The sequence below is a fragment of the Symphodus melops genome, assembly GCF_947650265.1.
Source record: "Symphodus melops genome assembly, chromosome: 12".
Lineage (NCBI taxonomy): Eukaryota > Metazoa > Chordata > Actinopteri > Labriformes > Labridae > Symphodus > Symphodus melops.
In genome coordinates, this window is record NC_136702.1 from 8,700,667 (window position 1) to 8,721,091 (window position 20,425).

The window sequence follows — 20,425 nt, forward strand, 5'->3', positions numbered from 1 at the left end:
GTCAATAAACCCTCAAGAGAAAACTGTCTCACAAACTGATCCATCAGGTACTCAAGAGAACAGAAATGAATCAGACAAATCCTCTGTGAACAAGTCGTCCAGTGTTCCTCATGAGGAAAATTCCAACACGCCAAAGAAAGAAGACTGCAGAAGAAGCCAAACGTGAAGTCAAACAGGTTTCTCAAGCTGAAAAGGAATCTGATTCAATGAGTAATGGAGATAAGCCTTCAAACCAAAGAGGAGAGGAAACCGGCAACACTGACACAAAAAAGTCTGCAGACACTCCACAGGCAGATTCAGATCAACACACTGAGGGCCGAAGCAGGAGACAGTCAGACAACACAACAGCAGAGGTAGATAAAGGTGAGGGTGAAAATGATGAAGATAAAAAAGAGGAAGAGTGCGGTCCAAAAGAGAAAAAGCCAGGCAATGAGAGCCTGAGTGAGGATGAAGACAAACTGAGAGATGAAGGTGTTGATTAGGCCTGAGGAGAAAATATGTGGCAACTGAAAGTGAAAGTAGAAAAAAACCCTATTTTTAAAAAAAACAAAAATATCAATGTTTTATGTGTGACTAACTGTACATGTATTTTTGAAGATGTTTCGACTAATTATGCTTCATGAATGTTTTTTTAAATGAGAGAAATTTTTATTTAACCGTCAGTTTAACAGTAGTAATGTTTTATGTCATGCACGAACCTTTTGAGGTCACTTACTGGAGTCACGACAAGGAACCGAAAAAAAAAAAAAAACATGGTGTAATGGAATAATATACACCGAGTTGAACATCCAGCTACTGAAGAATCTAATTTCACTGACGGTGCTGAACATCTCTCTGTATTCATAAAGAATCTTTCAGTCAGATATTTGTTCTCCTGTGAATTTACAAACTTGTACTGCCATTTTTTTAAAGAGACTACTTGGTGTCTGCTAATGAAACTGCTGTGAGGATAATATTTGAAGATTTCTCGGAGCTCAGGGTATAACTGTCACTACTTTTTGTTTTCTTGCATTAAATGAGTAGTTATAGGAAACAGCAGTAGAAGTGAACATGATTGTTTTCCAATAGTCTTTGCACTGATTATTAAATAGATTGTGAGTAGTCTACTTACTGTTTCTCTCTTCTTTTTTTCAAAATATCACTCATTCACTTAGTTTTCAACAAATATTGTAATGTGCTGTTAATGTACAGAATCTCATTTTAAAACAGTGAGTAAAGTAAAACAAATGTTATTCACAGGATAAAGAGATTTTTGCAAAGAAACTTTGCACATAAATGTAATAAGAGAAACGTAAAGTAATAGAGAATTCTAATCTACTGCTTCAGGGATATTTAGTGAGAAACTGTAGTGACATGTAAGTGTCAGTAGAGGGCAGTGTTTATCAGCCCTTATTTCGACAGATCACGGAGTAGACCGTGTGACTGAAAAACATCTTCAGCTAGATGGATAATACATACACAGACATAAATACAGTTATAAATGTGACAGTACAATGAAACCTTCTGGCTTTAGAGAGTAGCCCCGTAGCTTCTCTTTTTTATGCAGACGTGGCGATCATAAGATTAAACAAAGTCTGTAAAGGTGTTGAAAACAACTTAAAAAAATTTCAATAAAAACATGATTGTAAATGAGAGAGACAACGACTGCATAAAGCACCCTAATTTAAACCACTTTTAGACCAGAATAGACGTCGTGACTTCAAGCTTCTAACTCCTTGTTAAGGTCGAGGATGAACAGAGACCGGAAGCTCAGGTGTTACACCTGGACGGAATACTTTCGTTTGGAAGTTTACGCCCGACAGACACACATCACTTCGAAGCATTAACTGTGATTATTCTGCTGCTCTGACATGGCTTGGTTCTGCTTCCTGGCCTCCTTCATATTTACCTTCTGCCTCGGTGAGTTTTTCTGCTGACAGACATTGTGTTGTTTTTAGTTTGAGACTTTAATGTTGACATGAAACTAAAGAGACTTTATCAAGTCATGTTGAGTTAATCATTCATCCAGACATGGGTACAATTGTTCTCAGCCTACATTTAATTATTATTGACCTGTTGATTATTTTTCTTTAAAAAATGCCAATTCACAACTTCATTATAAAGTTTTAGACTTTATAGATCATATTAGTCTATTTCATGTTTGCTTTTATTTGTTTTAACTACTATACATGCAAATGTTTAACATTGACCTCTCGACCATTGTTCAGTCATACCTACATGATAGACTGGCGGTGGTTTGAATTAGGCTACTATAGGGACTTGTAAACTTCAAATAGCAATTTTTAAAAATCGTCTTTGTATATGGAGGGAAAAATGTGAACAATTGGATTCATATGCAGACAAATCGAATCTAATTTTCAAGACAAGTTTCAGATATAAAACACAATAATCACAAAAACAGACAGTGTCAGAGATGAAAAGTAAAATATTTGACGTCTACAACCTGAAGCATCTTCCTCCAACACCTTCAATCTACTTTTAGAAAGATGTAAAGAGACACAGATCATCCTGCAGGAGATTTCAGACCACAGGGGAAGCTGAAACTTATTTTATTTATTCATTTGATGCTCCAGTATAAAAACACAATCAACAATCTCAAAATTCTATAAGTACATGTTAAATAAGAGTTGTTTTCATACATTTGATGTTTAAAATATGTCTACTCTTACAAAGACAAATGCTTCATATTCTCAAACCTCTCTATTATACATTTCTAGCTGCTGGATCGACTCCAAAATATGTCCTCAAGGGGACGAGGGAAAATCTGAAGCCAGTCATCCCAGGACATCCACAATCAATTCTGTGGCTTCATAATGACAACAAAGTGGTCGAGTTGGACGGCAAAGAGGAACAGGTGTACGAAGCATTTAAACACAGGATCACTCTCGACTGGATCACAGCAGAACTTGAAATCACCGACCTCAAATTTGAAGACAGTGGAGTCTATGAAGTGGAAGTAGACATTGACAACACGTTATATTCTTCACGTTTTGAACTGAAGGTCATAGGTAGGTTTAACATTTAACACACAGATTATAATCAATCCATCAACATGAACACAGCTGGAAGTGGGCTAAAAATAAACCCCAGTGTAAACTGTAAAGAAAAAGAGACAGGGATGATTTAAAACATTGAAACCTCAGATGGAATTGAAAATAACACAAAGACAACCTGCTAAATGTAGAAACTGTGAAATTACACATTGTTTGTTTGAATTTTGTCCAACTTGAATTTGATACCAACAACATATTTAAAAAGAAAGTTGGTACAGTAGCAGTGAAAAACTGGAAATGTTTAGTTTTTGTTATCACTTGATGGAACACCTCAAACTGGATAAGGTGAAGTGGCCACAGATTAGTAACATGGCAGGTTTAAAAAAAGAGCAACCCAGAGAGGCTGAGTCTTTGGGATGATGTGAACGGCTTCTTTGAAAGTCTGTGCTGATAAACGGTACAGCAATCAGAAAAATGTAGTTTTTTTTTGAAAATATAATTGAAAATCATCTCGGGGGTTATTGTCTGCCAAAAGTACATAACATGAGAGGATTCAGAGACTCTAAAGAAATATCTGTATGTGGAGGACAAGGCGTGTGGCCCTGAGACAGCCCTGCATTAAAAACAGATACCACTCTGTGGTGGACGCTGCATTAATTGTCTTAGAAACAGAGTGCTAGCTGGAACTTCACCATGCAAAATCAGAAATGATATACAGTATATAGCAGATCCAGAAACAGTGCCACATGTGGGTCTGACGAGAGATACGTTTATAGGCTCTGTACCTTTGGCAACACTTCAGTTTCAAGTCGCTCATTTTGTCACATTTATATGTTTTGAGGTTTTTAATGTGTCTGAATTGCATTTTTTTCCCCTACAAGTGTTTAGCACTTGTTGTATTCAGAAACAAACAAATCAGTAAATGGAGAATTATTCCAGTCACATTCTACACTTCAGGCAGCCTGTTGTTGGTTCATGGTCTCACTAAAAGTTAACATGGTTAGTAAGTGTAGCAGGTTTCTTAAAGGAACTGAAGGGCGGTGTAGAGGGGAGGGTAAATATTATCTTTTGATATTGATGCTATAAAATGGATTTTATAGAACTGCATCTACTTTTTATCATGGCTGAGAGGAGTGCCCTTGATAAAAAAAAACTGAAGACGGTTTATATTCAGGGGCAGAGCAGAAGTTACTTTCACTTTCTCATGCTACAGAACAAAGTCAGGTTGTTGAATTGAAGGTCGAGCCCTCTACAACAGACTCCTTTAACTATGACATCATTCTTTCCTTGAAAGGAGTCGATCTTAATCAAACTGTGATAAAAAGACTCTGATGTTATAGATTAAAGACACTCTTGTTATCAAATCTTTTCTGATACGCCGTGTAATGCATTTTAAACCCAACACTGTATATTATGTTTTCATATTATTCAAGATGTATTGTTTCTGTGTATACATATCAGGGCCCCACGGATATGAGACTTTTGCAGACGATTCTGATATATATCGGCAAGATTTTATTTATTTTTTTTACAGTTCAACAAAAGTTAATTAATTAACAACTTAATAAACAACTATAAATAAAAAGTATGTAAACCATAAATAAACTTGAATTGAAGTAACCGAGTGATCTTGGAATATATCAGAGATCAAATTAATCGTGTCATATAATATGAGGATTTAGGTATGAATTCATCTATATATCCATTTTCACATTTTCTTTCAGACAAGGTTGCCATGCCGACCATATCTTGTGAGATACACAAAGACAGCAGCTCGGATGTTTCTGAAGTCCAGGCGACGCTGCTGTGCTCTGCAGAGCTCACATCACCTGAGTCCTTGATGAAGTTTGAGTGGACATCATCACAGGGAACATCACAACCAGGACACAAGATGAATATATCTGTGGGAGATGAACAAGCTAATGAAGAATACATTTGTTCAGTCAGCAACCCTGTGAGCACAGAGACGAATACATTCACAGCAAAGGATTGTTTCCCCGGTATGATCTTATGGATAACTGCATGTTCATGTTTTGGATTTGATCATTTTTAAGTGAATGTTCTTTTAGAAAATGTGAAGCTTTGTGGCCAAGTTCAACTTTTTCTCAGCAGGGTTGACGAGATGAAGATGTGTGAAAAGATCTCTTTGACACAAGGACTCATAGTTGTTCATCACATGAATGTTTTGGTTGTCTCTGTTGTTACTGTACTACATGATGTTGTTTTAGTGCTGAGTGTCCCTCTAACTTTTGACTCTTGTGTTTCTGTGCAGAAGAAGATTCATCTGTAGCTTTAGCCGTCAGCCTGACTGTCATTGGTTTATTTGTACTCGTGTTGAGCATCATCTTCTGCAAAGTGAGACAAAAAGGTACAGTAGAAAGTAACGACACTTTCATCAGATAAAACATTTACATTTCTCAGGATCTAGATCCTCAGCAGTGCGACCTGATAACATTTATATTAATGATGTCCAATTATTTTAAAAGCTGTGTGTAACAGTGAAGTGCTCATAATAAGTTTAGAAAGAGGAAAGGTAGTTTGTTAGTAAGTTATCAAAAGCTCGTCTGTGATTACCCACAATGTGAAGAAAGTCAATAATGTTCTCAGTCATCCAGGTCATGGTCCATTAGAAGCCAACTGGACTGATTAAAGATCTTAAACATCTTCAAGAACAAGCTTCGACATATTGAGCCCTGTTATTGAACACAAGCAGCTTTTATGAATCATTTCAATCTTCACATTGTACTCTAACACGTACTTATCGCCTTTTCATCATCACCTCTCACCTTTGATTCCAGCATGTTTTGCTAAAGGACGACAGGATGATGAGGAGAAACAGTCATCAGCTGAAGGTATGACTCTTTATGTTTTCAGCTAGTACCAGATCAGGCTGGTGTTTTCTGTTTATTGTGTACAGAAAGAGTTACAGAGAAGAGCGAGCACTTACCTCCAAAAACACAATCCTTTCAATTACAAATAGTTGATGTCCTACAAATAAAGAATATTTGATGTACTTTGAAACGTACGTTTCTCTGCTCATGGTTAATATAATCGTCACTGTGATACAGTTTGTCTTGATGAAACTTAACATTTGATATTGATGCATTCTGTGGTGACCTGGAGACAGTCAGGGGTTCTAATGTGAAAATGTTGATCAAATAACTCTTCAATATCTGATTCATCTTTTCATCTCAGATAAGGAGACCGATCAGAGAGGTGGAAGCGAACATCTTCTTGGCGAACAAACTGCTTCACACTCGGAGAGAGAACAAGGTCAAAGTTACTCCTGTTTTATTAAAGTTAACTTGATTTTCTGGATTGTTTTCATCTTTCATTCTTCTGCTGTTTATGTTGATATTGATGCATTCTGTGGTGACCTGGAGACAGTCAGGGGTTCTAATGTGAAAATGTTGATCAAATTACTCTTCAATATCTGATTCATCTTTTCTCACTGTAAATCTACAACATGTGTTCTGTGATGTGTTTCAGGTTGTGATGACAAGATGCCTCTTCTTGGTAAGAAAACTGGTTTAATGTATTTATTTTCATTTATAATATATCATAGTATATCATTTATACTACTGTAAAATAGTGCAGTTCACTTGATAACAGAGAGGATACACTGGTTTGCAGAGTTTGGAAAAGTGATAGTCTCTGTTGTACAACTGGACAATTCAATTCAAGAAATAAAACAGCCACAGCTTCTGAGAAGTGTTGAACCGTTCTTTCTGACTTTGTCCTCTAGAGCTTCCATCCACGTCTGTTACCTGTGTGTGTATTTTATTCAGCTCATAGTTTGATTGAGCTTTTATTTGTAAACAGTAGAGAAAAGAATAACTCTGATTTATGTTCACTGCATGTGTCATGAATTATTTCTACTAAAATAATATTTCCCCCCCAGCACCTGTTGAGGATACGAAGCCACCAGAAGGTCAGACCACCACAAAGATTCTTTATGTTAGCTGAGACACAATATAAGAGAGGCTACCAATAAAGCTGGTTTCATCTGATTCTTCACTTTTATCAGGTTTCGTCAAAGAGAAGGTAGAAAAGATTGAAGGAAAGGATAAAAATGTTTTACAGACTCAATCCGAGGGAATCCCAGGTAATTTAGAATGGAAAGTAGATTTTTGCAGTCAGCTGCAGCTAATTCTTATTTTTATTTTCACAATCAAAAAGCAGTGAGTCCTAACACTGAACGAGGTATAACAAATGAAAAGTTGTTGTTTTTTTAATCATAAATTACTTAAAATACAAATCAAGTTCATGCTGATTCATTTTCTGTCAATTTGAAAATACCTGTATTAATCTATTGTTTCTGTAATACTTGTTTATTTATTAAAAGACAGGTTTACTGACTCCAGTGTCTGAGAGTGTCTCTGTACTCTTTAATATCTTTAAGTATTTGGTTTTAAAATACCTTTTTTTCTGTTTTATAGAAACTCCAGCTTCTCCTACATCTCCAAGTCTTCACACTAACGGAGGTGATCGAGATGTAGGTCTGATCAAACCCTCTGAGGAGACAAAAGAACCTGAAAAGTCAGGTATGTAAACCTAAATGTCAAAGCCTTCCTCAGCAGTATACCATTAATACAATGTGTGTTACATATTATAATGCTGGTACTTCACATACTTTAGAAAAGTCAGAACTTCTCACATGTTGGCACATTTGGCTGTTTGTTCCAATCAGATTCAGAAAGCTAGAACGCTCGCTCTATCACACTTTGAGTATTTCTACAAGGTTCACTTTGTATCCTCTGAGAGACAATACAAAGCTGCAACAGACTTTCATTTACTTCTGGAGGATTCTCAACAACAATAAAGACTAATGGTTCATTTATGAAAGCACATGATAAAAAAGTGGAGGAGGGACTTTATTAGTTACACCTCACTCTTCACACAGACTGTTTGATAAGACTCATTGATTCAAACCACAACGACTGTCTCTGAACATGTGAGTCCTTTACTAACACTAAACAGACAGGTGCACTTTTTAAATTGATTTGTATTCTTCATACTTTCTGTTTCAGAGAAGAATCAACATGAGGGTGAGAAAGCATCGTCTGATCCACCCACAGATCAAACCTCTACTGTTGCTATCTTCAGTTCTCCTGTGACTGAGAGCTCTCCAGATGTGGACCTGACGGTCACTGATGGGGACCAAAAGGAAGGGTCTGACACAGAGGAGGTCAATAAAAACCCTCAAGAGAAAACTGGCTCACACACTGATCTATCAGGTACACAACAGAACAGAAATGAATTACCGGTAGATAAATCCTCTGTGAACAAGTCGTCCAGTGTTTCTCATGAGGAAGATTCCAACACGCCAAAGAAAGAAGAATCTGCAGAAGAAGCCAAACGTGAAGTCAAACCAGTTTCTCAAGCTGAAAAGGAATCTGATTCAATGAGTAATGGAGATAAGCCTTTAAAGCAAAGAGGAGAGGAAACCGGCAACACTGACACAGAAAAGTCTGCAGACACTCCACAGGCAGATTCAGATCAACACACTGAGGGCCGAAGCAGGAGACAGTCAGACAACACAACAGCAGAGGTAGATAAAGGTGAGGGTGAAAATGATGAAGATAAAAAAGAGGAAGAGTGCGGTAAAAACGTCAGACAATGAGAGCCTGAGTGAGGATGAAGACAAACTGAGCGCTGAAGATGATGAGGAAGCCTCAGGAGAAAATATGTGGCAACTGAAAGTAGAAAAAATAACTTTTTTTTTTGTTAAACATAAACTTTTAATATGAATGCTTTATGTACATGTATTTTGTAATATGTTTAGACGAATATTGCTTCATGAATGTTTTTTAAATAAGAGAAATGTTTATTTAATCATCGATTTAACAGCACTAATGTTTTATGTCATGCACGAACCTTGTGAGGTCACATACTGGAGTCACGACAAGGAACCGAAAAAAAACACTCCTGTTTTTTAATCCTAAAACAAACTTTATGGTGTAATGGAATAATATACACCGTGTTGAACATCCAGCTACTGTGTTAAATAATCTAATTTCATTGACAGCGCTGAACATCTCTCTGTATTCATAAAGAATCTTTCAGTCAGATATTTGTTCTCCTGTGAATTTACAAACTTGTACTGCCATTTTTTTTAAAGAGACTACTTGGTGTCTGCTAATGAAACTGCTGTGAGGATAATATTTGAAGATTTCTCGGAGCTCAGGGTTTAACTGTCACTACTTTTTGTTTTCTTGCATTAAATGAGTAGTTATAGGAAACCGCAGTAGAAGTGAACATGATTGTTTTCCAATAGTCTTTGCACTGATTATTAAATAGATTGTGAATAGTCTATTTATTGTTTCTCTCTTCTTCTTTTTTTTTTCAAAATATCACTCATTCACTTAGTTTTCAACAAATAATAACTTACAGAATCTCATTTTAAAGCAGTGAGTAAAGTATAAAACAATGTTATTCACAGGATAAAGAAATTTTTGCAAAGAAACTTTGCACATAAATGTAATAAGAGAAACGTAAAGTAATAGAGAATTCTAATCTACTGCATCAGGGATATTTAGTGAGAAACTGTAGTGACATGTAAGTGTCAGTAGAGGGCAGTGTTTATCAGCCCTTATTTCGACAGATAACGGAGTAGACCGTGTGACTGAAAAACATCTTCAGCTAGAGGGAAAAAATACAGTTATAAATGTGACAGTACAATGAAACCTTCTGGCTTTAGAGAGTAGCCAGGTAGCTTCTCTTTTTTATGCAGACATGTGGCGGTCAAAAGATTAAACAAAGTCTGTAAACGTGTTGAAAACAACTTAAAAAAAATCTTTCAATAAAAACATGATTGTAAATTTAAACCACTTTTAGACCAGAATAGACGTCGTGACTTCAAGCTTCTAACTCATTGTTAAGGTCGAGGATAAACAGAGACCGGAAGCTCAGGTGTTACACCTGGACGGAATACTTTCGTTTGGGAGTTTACGCCCGACAGACACACATCACTTCGAAGCATTAACTGTGATTATTCTGCTGCTCTGACATGGCTTGGTTCTGCTTCCTGGCCTCCTTCATATTTACCTCCTGCCTCGGTGAGTTTTTCTGCTGACAGACATTGTGTTGTTTTTAGTTTGAGACTTTAATGTTGATATGAAACTAAAGAGACTTTATCAAGGCATGTTGAGTTAATCATTCATTCAGACATGGGTACAATAGTTCACAACCTACATTTAATTATTATTGACCTGTTGATTATTTTTCTTTAAAAAATGCCAATTCACAACTTCATTATAAAGTTATAGACTTTATAGATCATATTAGTGTATTTGATGTTTGCTTTTATTTGTTTTAACTACTATACATGCAAATGTTTAACATTGACCTGTCGACCATTGTTCAGTCATACCTACATGATAGACTGGCGGTGGTTTGAATTAGGCTACTATAGGGACTTGTAAACTTCAAATAGCAATTTTTAAAAATCGTCTTTGTATATGGAGGGAATAATGTGAACAATTGGATTCATATGCAGATATCATATTCACGTCGAATCTAATTTTCATGAGTGCAGCACAATAAACAAGTTTCAGACATAAAACACACAATAATCACAAACACAGACAGTGTCGGAGAAGAAAAGTAAATTATTTGAGGCGTCTACAACCTGAAGCATCTTCCTCCAACACCTTCAATCTACTTTTAGAAAGATGTAAAGAGACACAGATCATCCTGCAGGAGATTTCAGACCACAGGAGAAGCTGAAACTTATTTTATTTATTCATTTGATGCTCCAGTATAAAAACACAATCAACAATCTCAAAATTCTACAAGTACATTTTAAATAAGAGTTGTTTTCATACATATAATGTTTAAAATATGTCTACTCTTACAAAGACAAATGCTTCATATTCTCATAGCTCTCTATTATACATTTCTAGCTGCTGGATCAACTCCAAAATATGTCCTCAAGGGGACGAGGGAACATTTGAAGCCGGTCATCCCAGGACATCCACAATCAATTCTGTGGCTTCATAATGACAACAAAGTGGTCGAGTTGGACGGCAAAGAGGAACAGGTGTACGAAGCATTTAAACACAGGATCACTCTCGACTGGATCACAGCAGAACTTGAAATCACCGACCTCAAATTTGAAGACAGTGGAGTCTATGAAGTGGAAGTAGACCTTGACAGCACGTTATATTCTTCACGTTTTGAACTGAAGGTCATAGGTAGGTTTAACATTTAACACACAGATTATAGTTAATCCATCAACATGAACACAGCTGGAAGTGGGCTAAAAATAAACCCCAATGTAAACTGTACATAAAAAGAGACAGGGATGATTTAAAACATTGAAACCCCAGATGGAATTGAAAATAACACAAAGACAACCTGCTAAATGTAGAAACTGTGAAATTTACACATTTGTTTGAATTATGTCCAATTTGAATTTGATACCAACAACATATTTAAACAGAAAGTTGGTACAGTAGCAGTGAAAGACTGGGAATGTTTAGTTTTTATTATCACTTGATGAAACACATCAAAGTTGAGAAGGTGAAGTGGCCACAGATTAGTAACATGGCAGGTCTAAAAAAAGAACAACCCAGAGAGGCTGAGTCTTTGTGATGATGTGAACGGCTTCTTTGAAAGTCTGTGCTGATAAACAGTACAGCACTCAGAATAATGTAGTTTTAAAATATAATTGAAAATCATCTCGGGGGTTATTGTCTGCCAAACGTACAAAACATGAGAGGATTCAGAGAATCTAAAGAAATATCTGTATGTGGAGGACAAGGTGTGTGGCCCTGAGACAGCCCTGCATTAAAAACAGATACCACTCTGTGGTGGACGCCGCATTAATTGTCTTAGAAACAGAGAGCTAGCTGGAACTTCACCATGCAAAATCAGAAATGGTATACAGTATATAGCAGATCCAGAAACAGTGCCACATGTGGGTCTGATGAGAGATGTGTTTATGGGCTCAGTACCTTTGGCAACACTTCAGTTTCAAGTCGCTCATTTCATCACATTTGTATGTTTTGAGGTTTTTAATGTGTCTGAATAACATTTTTTTCTCTACAAGTGTTTAGCACTTGTTGTATTCAGAAACAAACAAATCAGTAAATGGAGAATTATTCCAGTCACATTCTACACTTCAGGCAGCCTGTTGTTGGTTCATGGTCTCACTAAAAGTTAACATGGTTAGTAAGTGTAGCAGGTTTCTTAAAGGAACTGAAGGGCGGTGTAGAGGGGAGGGTAAATATTATCTTTTGATATTGATGCTATAAAATGGATTTTATAGAACTGCATCTACTTTTTATCATGGCTGAGAGGAGTGCCCTTGATAAAAAAAAACTGAAGACGGTTTATATTCAGGGGCAGAGCAGAAGTTACTTTCACTTTCTCATGCTACAGAACAAAGTCAGGTTGTTGAATTGAAGGTCGAGCCCTCTACAACAGACTCCTTTAACTATGACATCATTCTTTTCTTTAAAGGAGTTGATCTTAATCAAACTGTGACAAAAAGACTCTGATGTTATAGATTAAAGACACTCTTGTTACCAAATCTGTTCTGATATGTCGTGTAATGCATTTTAAACCAAACACTGTATATTGTGTTTTCATATTATTCAAGATGTATTGTTTCTGTGTATACATATCAGGGCCCCACGGATATGAGACTTTTGCAGACGATTCTGATATACATCGGCAAGATTTGTTTTTTTTTACAGTTCAACAAAAGTTAATTAATTAACAACTTAATTAACAACTATAAATAAAAAGTATGTAAACCATAAATAAACTTGAATTTAAGTAACCGAGTGATCTTGGAATATATCAGAGATCAAATTAATCGTGACTCATATAATATGAGGATTTAGGTATGTATTCATCTATATATCCATTTTCACATTTTCTTTCAGACAAGGTTGCCATGCCGACCATAACTTGTGAGATACACAAAGACAGTAGCTCGGATGTTTCTGAAGTCCAGGCGACGCTGCTGTGCTCTGCAGAGCTCACATCACCTGAGTCCTTGATGAAGTTTGAGTGGACATCATCACGGGGAACATCACAACCAGGACACAAGATGAATATATCTGTGGGACATGAACAAGCTAATGAAGAATACATTTGTTTAGTCAGCAACCCTGTGAGCACAGAGACGAATACATTCACAGCAAATGATTGTTTCCCCGGTATGATCTTATGGATAACTGCATGTTCATGTTTTGGATTTGATCATTTTTAAGTGAATGTTCTTTTAGAAAATGTGAAGCTTTGTGGCCAAGTTCAACTTTTTTTCAGCAGGGTTGACAAGATGAAGATGTGTGAAAAGATCTCTTTGACACAAGGACTCATAGTTGTTCATCAAATGAATGTTTTGGTTGTCTCTGTTGTTACTGTACTACATGATGTTGTTTTAGTGCTGAGTGTCCCTCTAACTTTTGACTCTTGTGTTTCTGTGCAGAAGGAGATTCATCTGTAGCTTTAGCCGTCAGCCTGACTGTCATTGGTTTATTTGTACTCGTGTTGAGCATCATCTTCTGCAAAGTGAGACAAAAAGGTACAGTAGAAAGTAACGACACTTTCATCAGATAAAACATTTACATTTCTCAGGATCTAGATCCTCAGCAGTGCGACCTGATAACATTTATATTAATGATGTGCAATTATTTTAAAAGCTGTGTGTAACAGTTAAGTGCTCAGAATAAGTTTAGAAAGAGGAAAGGTTGTTTGTTAGTAAGTTATCAAAAGCTCGTCTGTGATTACCCACAATGTGAAGAAAGTCAATAATGTTCTCAGTCATCCAGGTCATGGTCCATTAGAAGCCAACTGGACTGATTAAAGATCTTAAACATCTTCAAAAACAAGCTTCGACATATTGAGCCCTGTTATTGAACACAAGCAGCTTTTATGAATCACTTCAATCTTCACATTGTACTCAAACTAACATGTACTTATCACCTTTTCATCATCACCTCTCACCTTTGATTCCAGCATGTTTTGCTAAAGACGATGTGGAGAAACAGTCATCAGCTGAAGGTATGACACTTTATGTTTTCAGTCTCAGATGTTGGGCTGAGGCTTCTCTTTCTAACACATCTAAAACTGATAAATATTTCATTTATAATATATTTATATATATATATAGTTCACTTCATAACAAAGAGGATACACTGGTATACAGAGTTTGGACAAGTGATAGTCTCTGTTTAGTGATTGGACGATCTCACAGCTTTCATCAATGGTCGCTTTCATTTGAAATAGAAAATCTAAAAGGAACGACCTCCAACATAGAACTTTACAAAACTGAGCTCTACTTGATTCTTCATCTTTTACAAAAAGATTCGAAAGTAAGCTCGCTCTGCTGCTAGTACCAGATGAAACATTTTCTTCAGGCTGGTGTTTTCTGTTTATTCTGTACAGAAAGAGTTACAGAGAAGAGTGAGCGCTTACCTCCAACAACACAATCCTTTCAATTACAAATAGTTGATGTCCTACAAATAAAGAATATTTGATTGTTCTTTGAATGAAATGAAATGAAATGTGTTTCAGGTTCAGCTCAGAGAGGTGAAAACAAACCTCTTCTTCACGGAGAGGATACTACGTTACCTAAAGGTGATAAAAAAAAGAAAACGATTCATGTAGAAATCGAGATTCTTCTTGTCTAAGATTTAAAATCGATTCATAATTTCTAAAAAAAACATTTTAGAAACATACTTTTTTAATGAGGAGCCACATCCGTCCTGAATCCGGGCCGTCCACCTGGTGGACCACAGACCCCCCAGTTAAATGTTGTGACAAACACACGGTTATAAAAAAGGTACTGCAAATTTAGAATGTTTGTGCTGTCATGTCTTTTCAGGGAAAGGCGTCAAAGAGCTGGTCGCTGATTGGGAAGGTCAAGGTAAATTCTGTCAGCTCCGAGCTGTAACTAATGCTTATTTCATGATAACAACCACGAGAGCAACAAGTCCTCTCATCAAACATTTGTCATATTTGCTGATTAAAGGGACACTTCACCCATTTACATGAAGCTGTGTCAATAGAAACATGGTAGTAGTGTTGAATGGTCGTGAATCCAACCCTCATTTTGCCCTGAGACAAGAAAAATATGTTTTTCTTTGCTTGAAAGTTTTCTTCATGTGATGCAAAAAGCGTCATATTGCATCACACTACTACCATGTTTCTAATGATACACAGCTTCATGTAAATGGGTGAAGTATCCCTTTAATCGACAGTCAAATTTGCTGATTAAACACTTTATCATTTACTCTGAATAAATATCACAAACTGCTCTCACCGGACCATCAGACCAGTCTAAGCCCTCGGACTCTGGAGAAAATAAAACAGACCCAGCTGGTGTCAGAAATATCAAAGACACACATCAGGAATCTACTCCTGTGCAGCCAGGTCTGAAAACAAGTCTTCTTTTTTTAAGTAGATGAAGAATTACAACAGCAAGAAGGAAAAGAAACAGAAAAAATAAAAAAAGAGTGACTGAACTACAGGGGGGAAAATAGCATTTATCAGAAAGACACAACATATAACTGTTTTGTATTTTTTATACAGTCCCATCGTCTGCCTCACCCAAAGATGAAACCTCTCCAGATGAGAGCTCTCCAGATGTGCACCCTAAGGTCACTGATGGGGAACAACAGAAAGGACCTGACTCAGAGGAGGTCAATGAAAACCCTCAAAAGGAAACTGCTGATCACACTGATCCATCAGGTACTCAAGAGACAATATATGATTTGTCTTTTCTCCTTATAAAGCTACCACTTATTGTTTTTAATCTGTTTCAGGCTCAGATGAAGACAAGGCTCAGGGAGATGAAAAGAGCCTGCTTCATGACACGACACAAACACTTCCAGAGAGTGAAAAAGGTAAAAGCTGCTCAATGTTACTTACTCTTTTTTTAGAGGTTTATTTTGGGGCTTTTATGTCAGTAGTTTGAGATTGCCTAGTGGGTAGAGTCCAGTGTTCTTCATGAGGAAGGTTCAAATAAGAAACTTCATATTTAAGATTCACCTCAAAGATCTCACTGATAACTTCCTTCATTTTGGTCTAACAGCATTGTTATATTCTCTGGTACTTTACATGTTTTGTTCACAAAACACAAAACAGACTGAACTACAGGAGAACAAAACGTGACTTTCAGTCCATGTCGTAGCAGCAGGACACCAACAATAAACAGTTTATATTTAAATGTGTTTGAAATACTTGAACACATTCAGATCCTTTCATAAGTCTCTCCCTGCATGCTGGCTGTGATCTGTCTCATGTAGCTGTCATGTGAGGATCAGCTTACTGTGATGTTCACTCTTCCTTTATCCAGCTGTGTCTATATTTGAATCATTCTGTCTGGATTAATGCTACTTCTCTATTCAGAGAACATTTAAGACAACATCTCCTGCATCCATTTAACACCAAATAAATCTCTGAACATGTGAGTCCTTTACTAACACTAAACAGACAGGTGCACTTATTGAATTGATTTGTATTCTTTCTGTTTCAGAGCCAGAGAAGAATCACGTTGAGGGTGATGAAGCATCGTCTGACCCACCCACAGATCAAACTTCTACTACAGCTAACGTCAGTCCTCCTGTGACTGAGAGCCCTCCAGGTGTGGACCCTCTTCACCCTGCTGAGGATCACAAGAAAGGGTCTGAACCACAGGAGGTCAATGAAAACCCTCAAGAGGAAGCTGATCCATCAGGTACACAAGAGAACAGAAATGAATCAGACAAATCCTCTGTGAACAAGTCGTCCAGTGTTCTTCATGGGGTTCTCAGATACAAAAGACAGATCAGGAAGATGAAACTGGTCCTCTCTTTACAACAATAAAGACTAATGGTTCATTTAGTAAAGCACAAGATAAAAAGTGGAGGAGGGACTTTATTAGTTACAACTCACTCTTCACAAAGAGACTGTTTGATAAGACTCATTGAGTCAAACCAAAAATACTGTCACTGAACATTTGAGTCCTTTACTAATCCTTTTCTTCATACATTTATTTTCAGCTATGAATCCTCCTAAATCTCCACCTGGTGAATTAAAACATCGAAAGGATCAGAAGATGCAGAGTGATATGAAATCAGACCAGTCTAAGCCCTCGGACTCTGGAGAACATAAAACAGACCCAGCTGGTGTCAGAAATACCAAAGACACACATCAGAAATCTACTCCTGTGCAGCCAGGTCTGAAAACAACTCTTCTTTTTTTAAGTAGATGAAGAATTACAACAGCAAGAAGGAAAATAAAAAAGTGACTGAACTACAGGGGGGAAAATAGCATTTATTTAAGACACCGCATATAATTGTTTTGTATTTTTTATACAGTCCCATCGTCTGCCCCACCCAAAGATGAAACCTCCCTCGATGAGAACTCTCTAGATGTGCACCCTAAGGTCACTGATGGGGAACAACAGAAAGGGTCTGACTCAGAGGAGGTCAATGAAGACCCTCAAAAGGAAACTGCTGATCACACTGATCCATCAGGTACTCAAGAGACAATATATGATTTGTCTTTTCTCCTTATAAAGCTACCACTTATTGTTTTTAATCTGTTTCAGGCTCAGATGAAGACGAGGCTCAGGGAGATGAAAAGAGCCCGCTTCCTGTCACGGCAGAAAAACTTCCAGAGAGTGAAAAAGGTAAAAGCTGCTCGGTGTTAATTACTCTTTTTTTAGAGGTTTATTTTGGGGCTTTTATGCCTTTAGTTTGAGATAGCCTAGTGGGTAGAGTCCAGTGTTCTTCATGAGGAAGGTTCAAATAAGAAACCTCATGTTTAAGATTCTCCTCAAAAATCTCACTGATAACTTCCTCCATGTTGGTCTAACAACATTTTTATATTTTCTAGTACTTTATATGTTTTGTTCTATTCGGGCATATAAAAACACAAAACAGACTGAACTACAGGAGAAGAAAACGTGACTTTCAGTCCATGTCGTAGCTGCAGGACACCAACAATAAACAGTTTATATTTAAATGTGTTTGAAATACTTGAACACATTCAGATCCTTTCATAAGTCTCTCCCTGCATGCTGGCTGGGATCTGTCTCATGTAGCTGTCATGTGAGGATCAGCTTACTGTGATGTTCACTCTTCCTTTATCCAGCTGTGTCTATCTTTGAATCATTCTGTCTGGATTAATGCTACTTCTCTATTCAGAGAACATTTAAGACAACATCTCCTGCATCCATTTAACACCAAATAAATCTCTGAACATGTGACTCCTTTACTAACACTAAACAGACAGGTGCACTTATTGAATTGATTCGTATTCTTTCTGTTTCAGAGCCAGAGAAGAATCACGTTGAGGGTGATGAAGCATCGTCTGACCCACCCACAGATCAAACTTCTCCTGCTACAGCTAACGTCAGTCCTCCTGTGACTGAGAGCCCTCCAGGTGTGGACCATCTTCACCCTGCTGAGGATCACAAGAACGGGTCTGAACTACAGGAGGTCAATGAAAACCCTCAAGAGGAAGCTGATCCATCAGGTACACAAGAGAACAGAAATGAATCAGACAAATCCTCTGTGAACAAGTCGTCCAGTGTTCCTCATGAGGAAGGTTCTCAGATACAAAAGACAGATCAAGATGAAACTGGTCCTCTCTTTACAACAATAAAGACTAATGGTTCATTTAGTAAAGCACATGATAAAAAGTGGAGGAGGGACTTTATTAGTTACACCTCACTCTTCACACAGAGACTGTTTAGACTTTTTAGACTTTTTATTTTATCGTCCCCGAGGGGGAAATTCTTTTTCACCAGTATACAGTTTTAAGGGCAGCGTGCCGACAGAGGGTGAACACAGGGAGATACATGTGGGACAACAGGACATACAGTGACAGGACATACAGTGCATATGGTTATGGGGGGACCAGGGATTGGGACTGAGGTGGATTTTTATTGAGGGCTGTAATGACTGTAGGCACCAGGCTTCTGCCGTATCGCGCCCTCCTGCACATCAGGGACCTGTACCTGCGTCCGGAGGGCACGATGGTGAGGTGGCAGTTGAGAGGGTGGGTGATGTCCAGTGCTATTGTGTGTGCGATGCGTTTGATGGCCTTTGAATTGAGTTCTGACAGGGTGGGAGTGGGGAGACCGATTAGTTTGGCTGCAATGTTTGTGACACGGGTGAGTTTGGTTCGGTTTTTGACAGTGAGTAGGTTGAAGAAGCAGGAGGAACAGTAGAGCAGGATGGGCTGGACGATGCTTTGATACAACAGGAGGAGGAGATGGGGGGCAACATATAGTCCTTTGAGTTTCCGGATGGCGTGCAGTCTTTGGTGGCTCTTTTTTTGAATGTCTGTTGTGTGCTGGTCGAAGGTGTTTGATAAGACTCATTGATTCAAACCACAAAGACTGTCTCTGAACATGTGAGTCCTTTACTAACACTAAACACACAGGTGCACTTTTTCAATTGATTTGTATTCTTCATACTTTTTGTTTCAGAGACGAATCAACATGAGGGTGATGAAGCATCTTCTGACTCACCCACAGATCAAACCTCTACTGTTGCTAACTTCAGTTCTCCTGTGACTAAGAGCTCTCCAGATGTGGACTTGAAGGTCACTGATGGGGAACAACAGAAAGGGTCTAAACCACAGCAGGTCAATAAACCCTCAAACGGAAAATGTGTCATAAACTGATCCATCAGGTACACAACAGAACAGAAATGAATCAGACAAATCCTCTGTGAACAAGTCATCCAGTGTTCCTCATGAGGAAGGTTCAAATAAGTTACAAGAGCAAGATTCCAACACGCCAAAGAAAGAAGAATCTGCAGAAGAAGCCAAACGTGAAGTCAAACAGGTTTCTGAAAAGGAATCTGATTCAATGAGTAATGGAGAAAAGCCTTCAAACCAAAGAGGAGAGGAAACCGGCAACACTGACACAAAAAAGTCTGCAGACACTCCACAGGCAGATTCAGATCAACACACTGAGGGCCGAAGCAGGAGACAGTCAGACAACACAACAGCAGAGGTAGATAAAGGTGAGGGTGAAAATGTTGAAGATAAAAAAGAGAAAACATCAGACATTGAGAGCCTGAGTGAGGATGAAGACAAACGGAGAGATGAAGGTGTTGATTAGGCCTCAGGAGAAAATATGTGGCAGCAGAAAAAAACTGAAAAAGTGTTTCATTTGTACCATTGTGGGTTTTTGTATTAATATGAATGCTTTATGTGTGAATAACATGTATTTTTTAAGATGTTTCGATGAATTATGCTTTTTTTTTTTAAATACGAGAAATGTTTATTTAATCATCGGTTTAACAGCACTATTGTTTTATGTCATGCTCGAACTTTGTGAGGTCACATACTGGAGTCACGACAACAGAAAAAAAAAAACACTACTGTTTTTTAATCCTAAGACAAACTTTATGGTGTAATGGAATAATATACACCGTGTTGAACATCCAGCTACTGAAGATTCTAATTTCATTGACAGT

General features: G+C 37.5%; 1 protein-coding gene and 2 long non-coding RNA genes across 3 annotated transcripts in view; 1 reads left to right on the plus strand and 2 right to left on the minus strand.

Annotated features, from left to right (window-relative positions):
* LOC306833263 (uncharacterized protein) overlaps nucleotides 1–20,084 on the plus strand; it is a 94,413-nt gene extending 74,329 nt beyond the window's left edge. Inside the window, exons 23-30 of the mRNA XM_079358412.1 lie at nucleotides 7,021–7,098; nucleotides 15,540–15,698; nucleotides 15,773–15,853; nucleotides 16,486–16,593; nucleotides 17,363–17,467; nucleotides 17,542–17,622; nucleotides 18,267–18,542; nucleotides 19,730–20,084. Coding sequence (XP_079214538.1) covers nucleotides 7,021–7,098; nucleotides 15,540–15,698; nucleotides 15,773–15,853; nucleotides 16,486–16,593; nucleotides 17,363–17,467; nucleotides 17,542–17,622; nucleotides 18,267–18,542; nucleotides 19,730–20,067 — 1,226 coding nt within the window. The 3' untranslated portion in view covers nucleotides 20,068–20,084. The remainder of the gene's footprint in view (nucleotides 1–7,020; nucleotides 7,099–15,539; nucleotides 15,699–15,772; nucleotides 15,854–16,485; nucleotides 16,594–17,362; nucleotides 17,468–17,541; nucleotides 17,623–18,266; nucleotides 18,543–19,729) is intronic.
* LOC306833286 lies at nucleotides 5,001–5,865 on the minus strand. Its single transcript, XR_013780334.1, has 3 exons — nucleotides 5,780–5,865; nucleotides 5,572–5,686; nucleotides 5,001–5,341 (listed from the first exon to the last, which is right to left on the minus strand). It is a non-coding gene; the product is annotated as an uncharacterized lncRNA (long non-coding RNA).
* On the minus strand, nucleotides 12,991–14,464 carry LOC306833284. The gene is made up of 3 exons (XR_013780333.1): nucleotides 14,424–14,464; nucleotides 13,953–13,973; nucleotides 12,991–13,063 (listed from the first exon to the last, which is right to left on the minus strand). It is a non-coding gene; the product is annotated as an uncharacterized lncRNA (long non-coding RNA).
* Nucleotides 20,085–20,425: the final 341 nt, after the last annotated feature.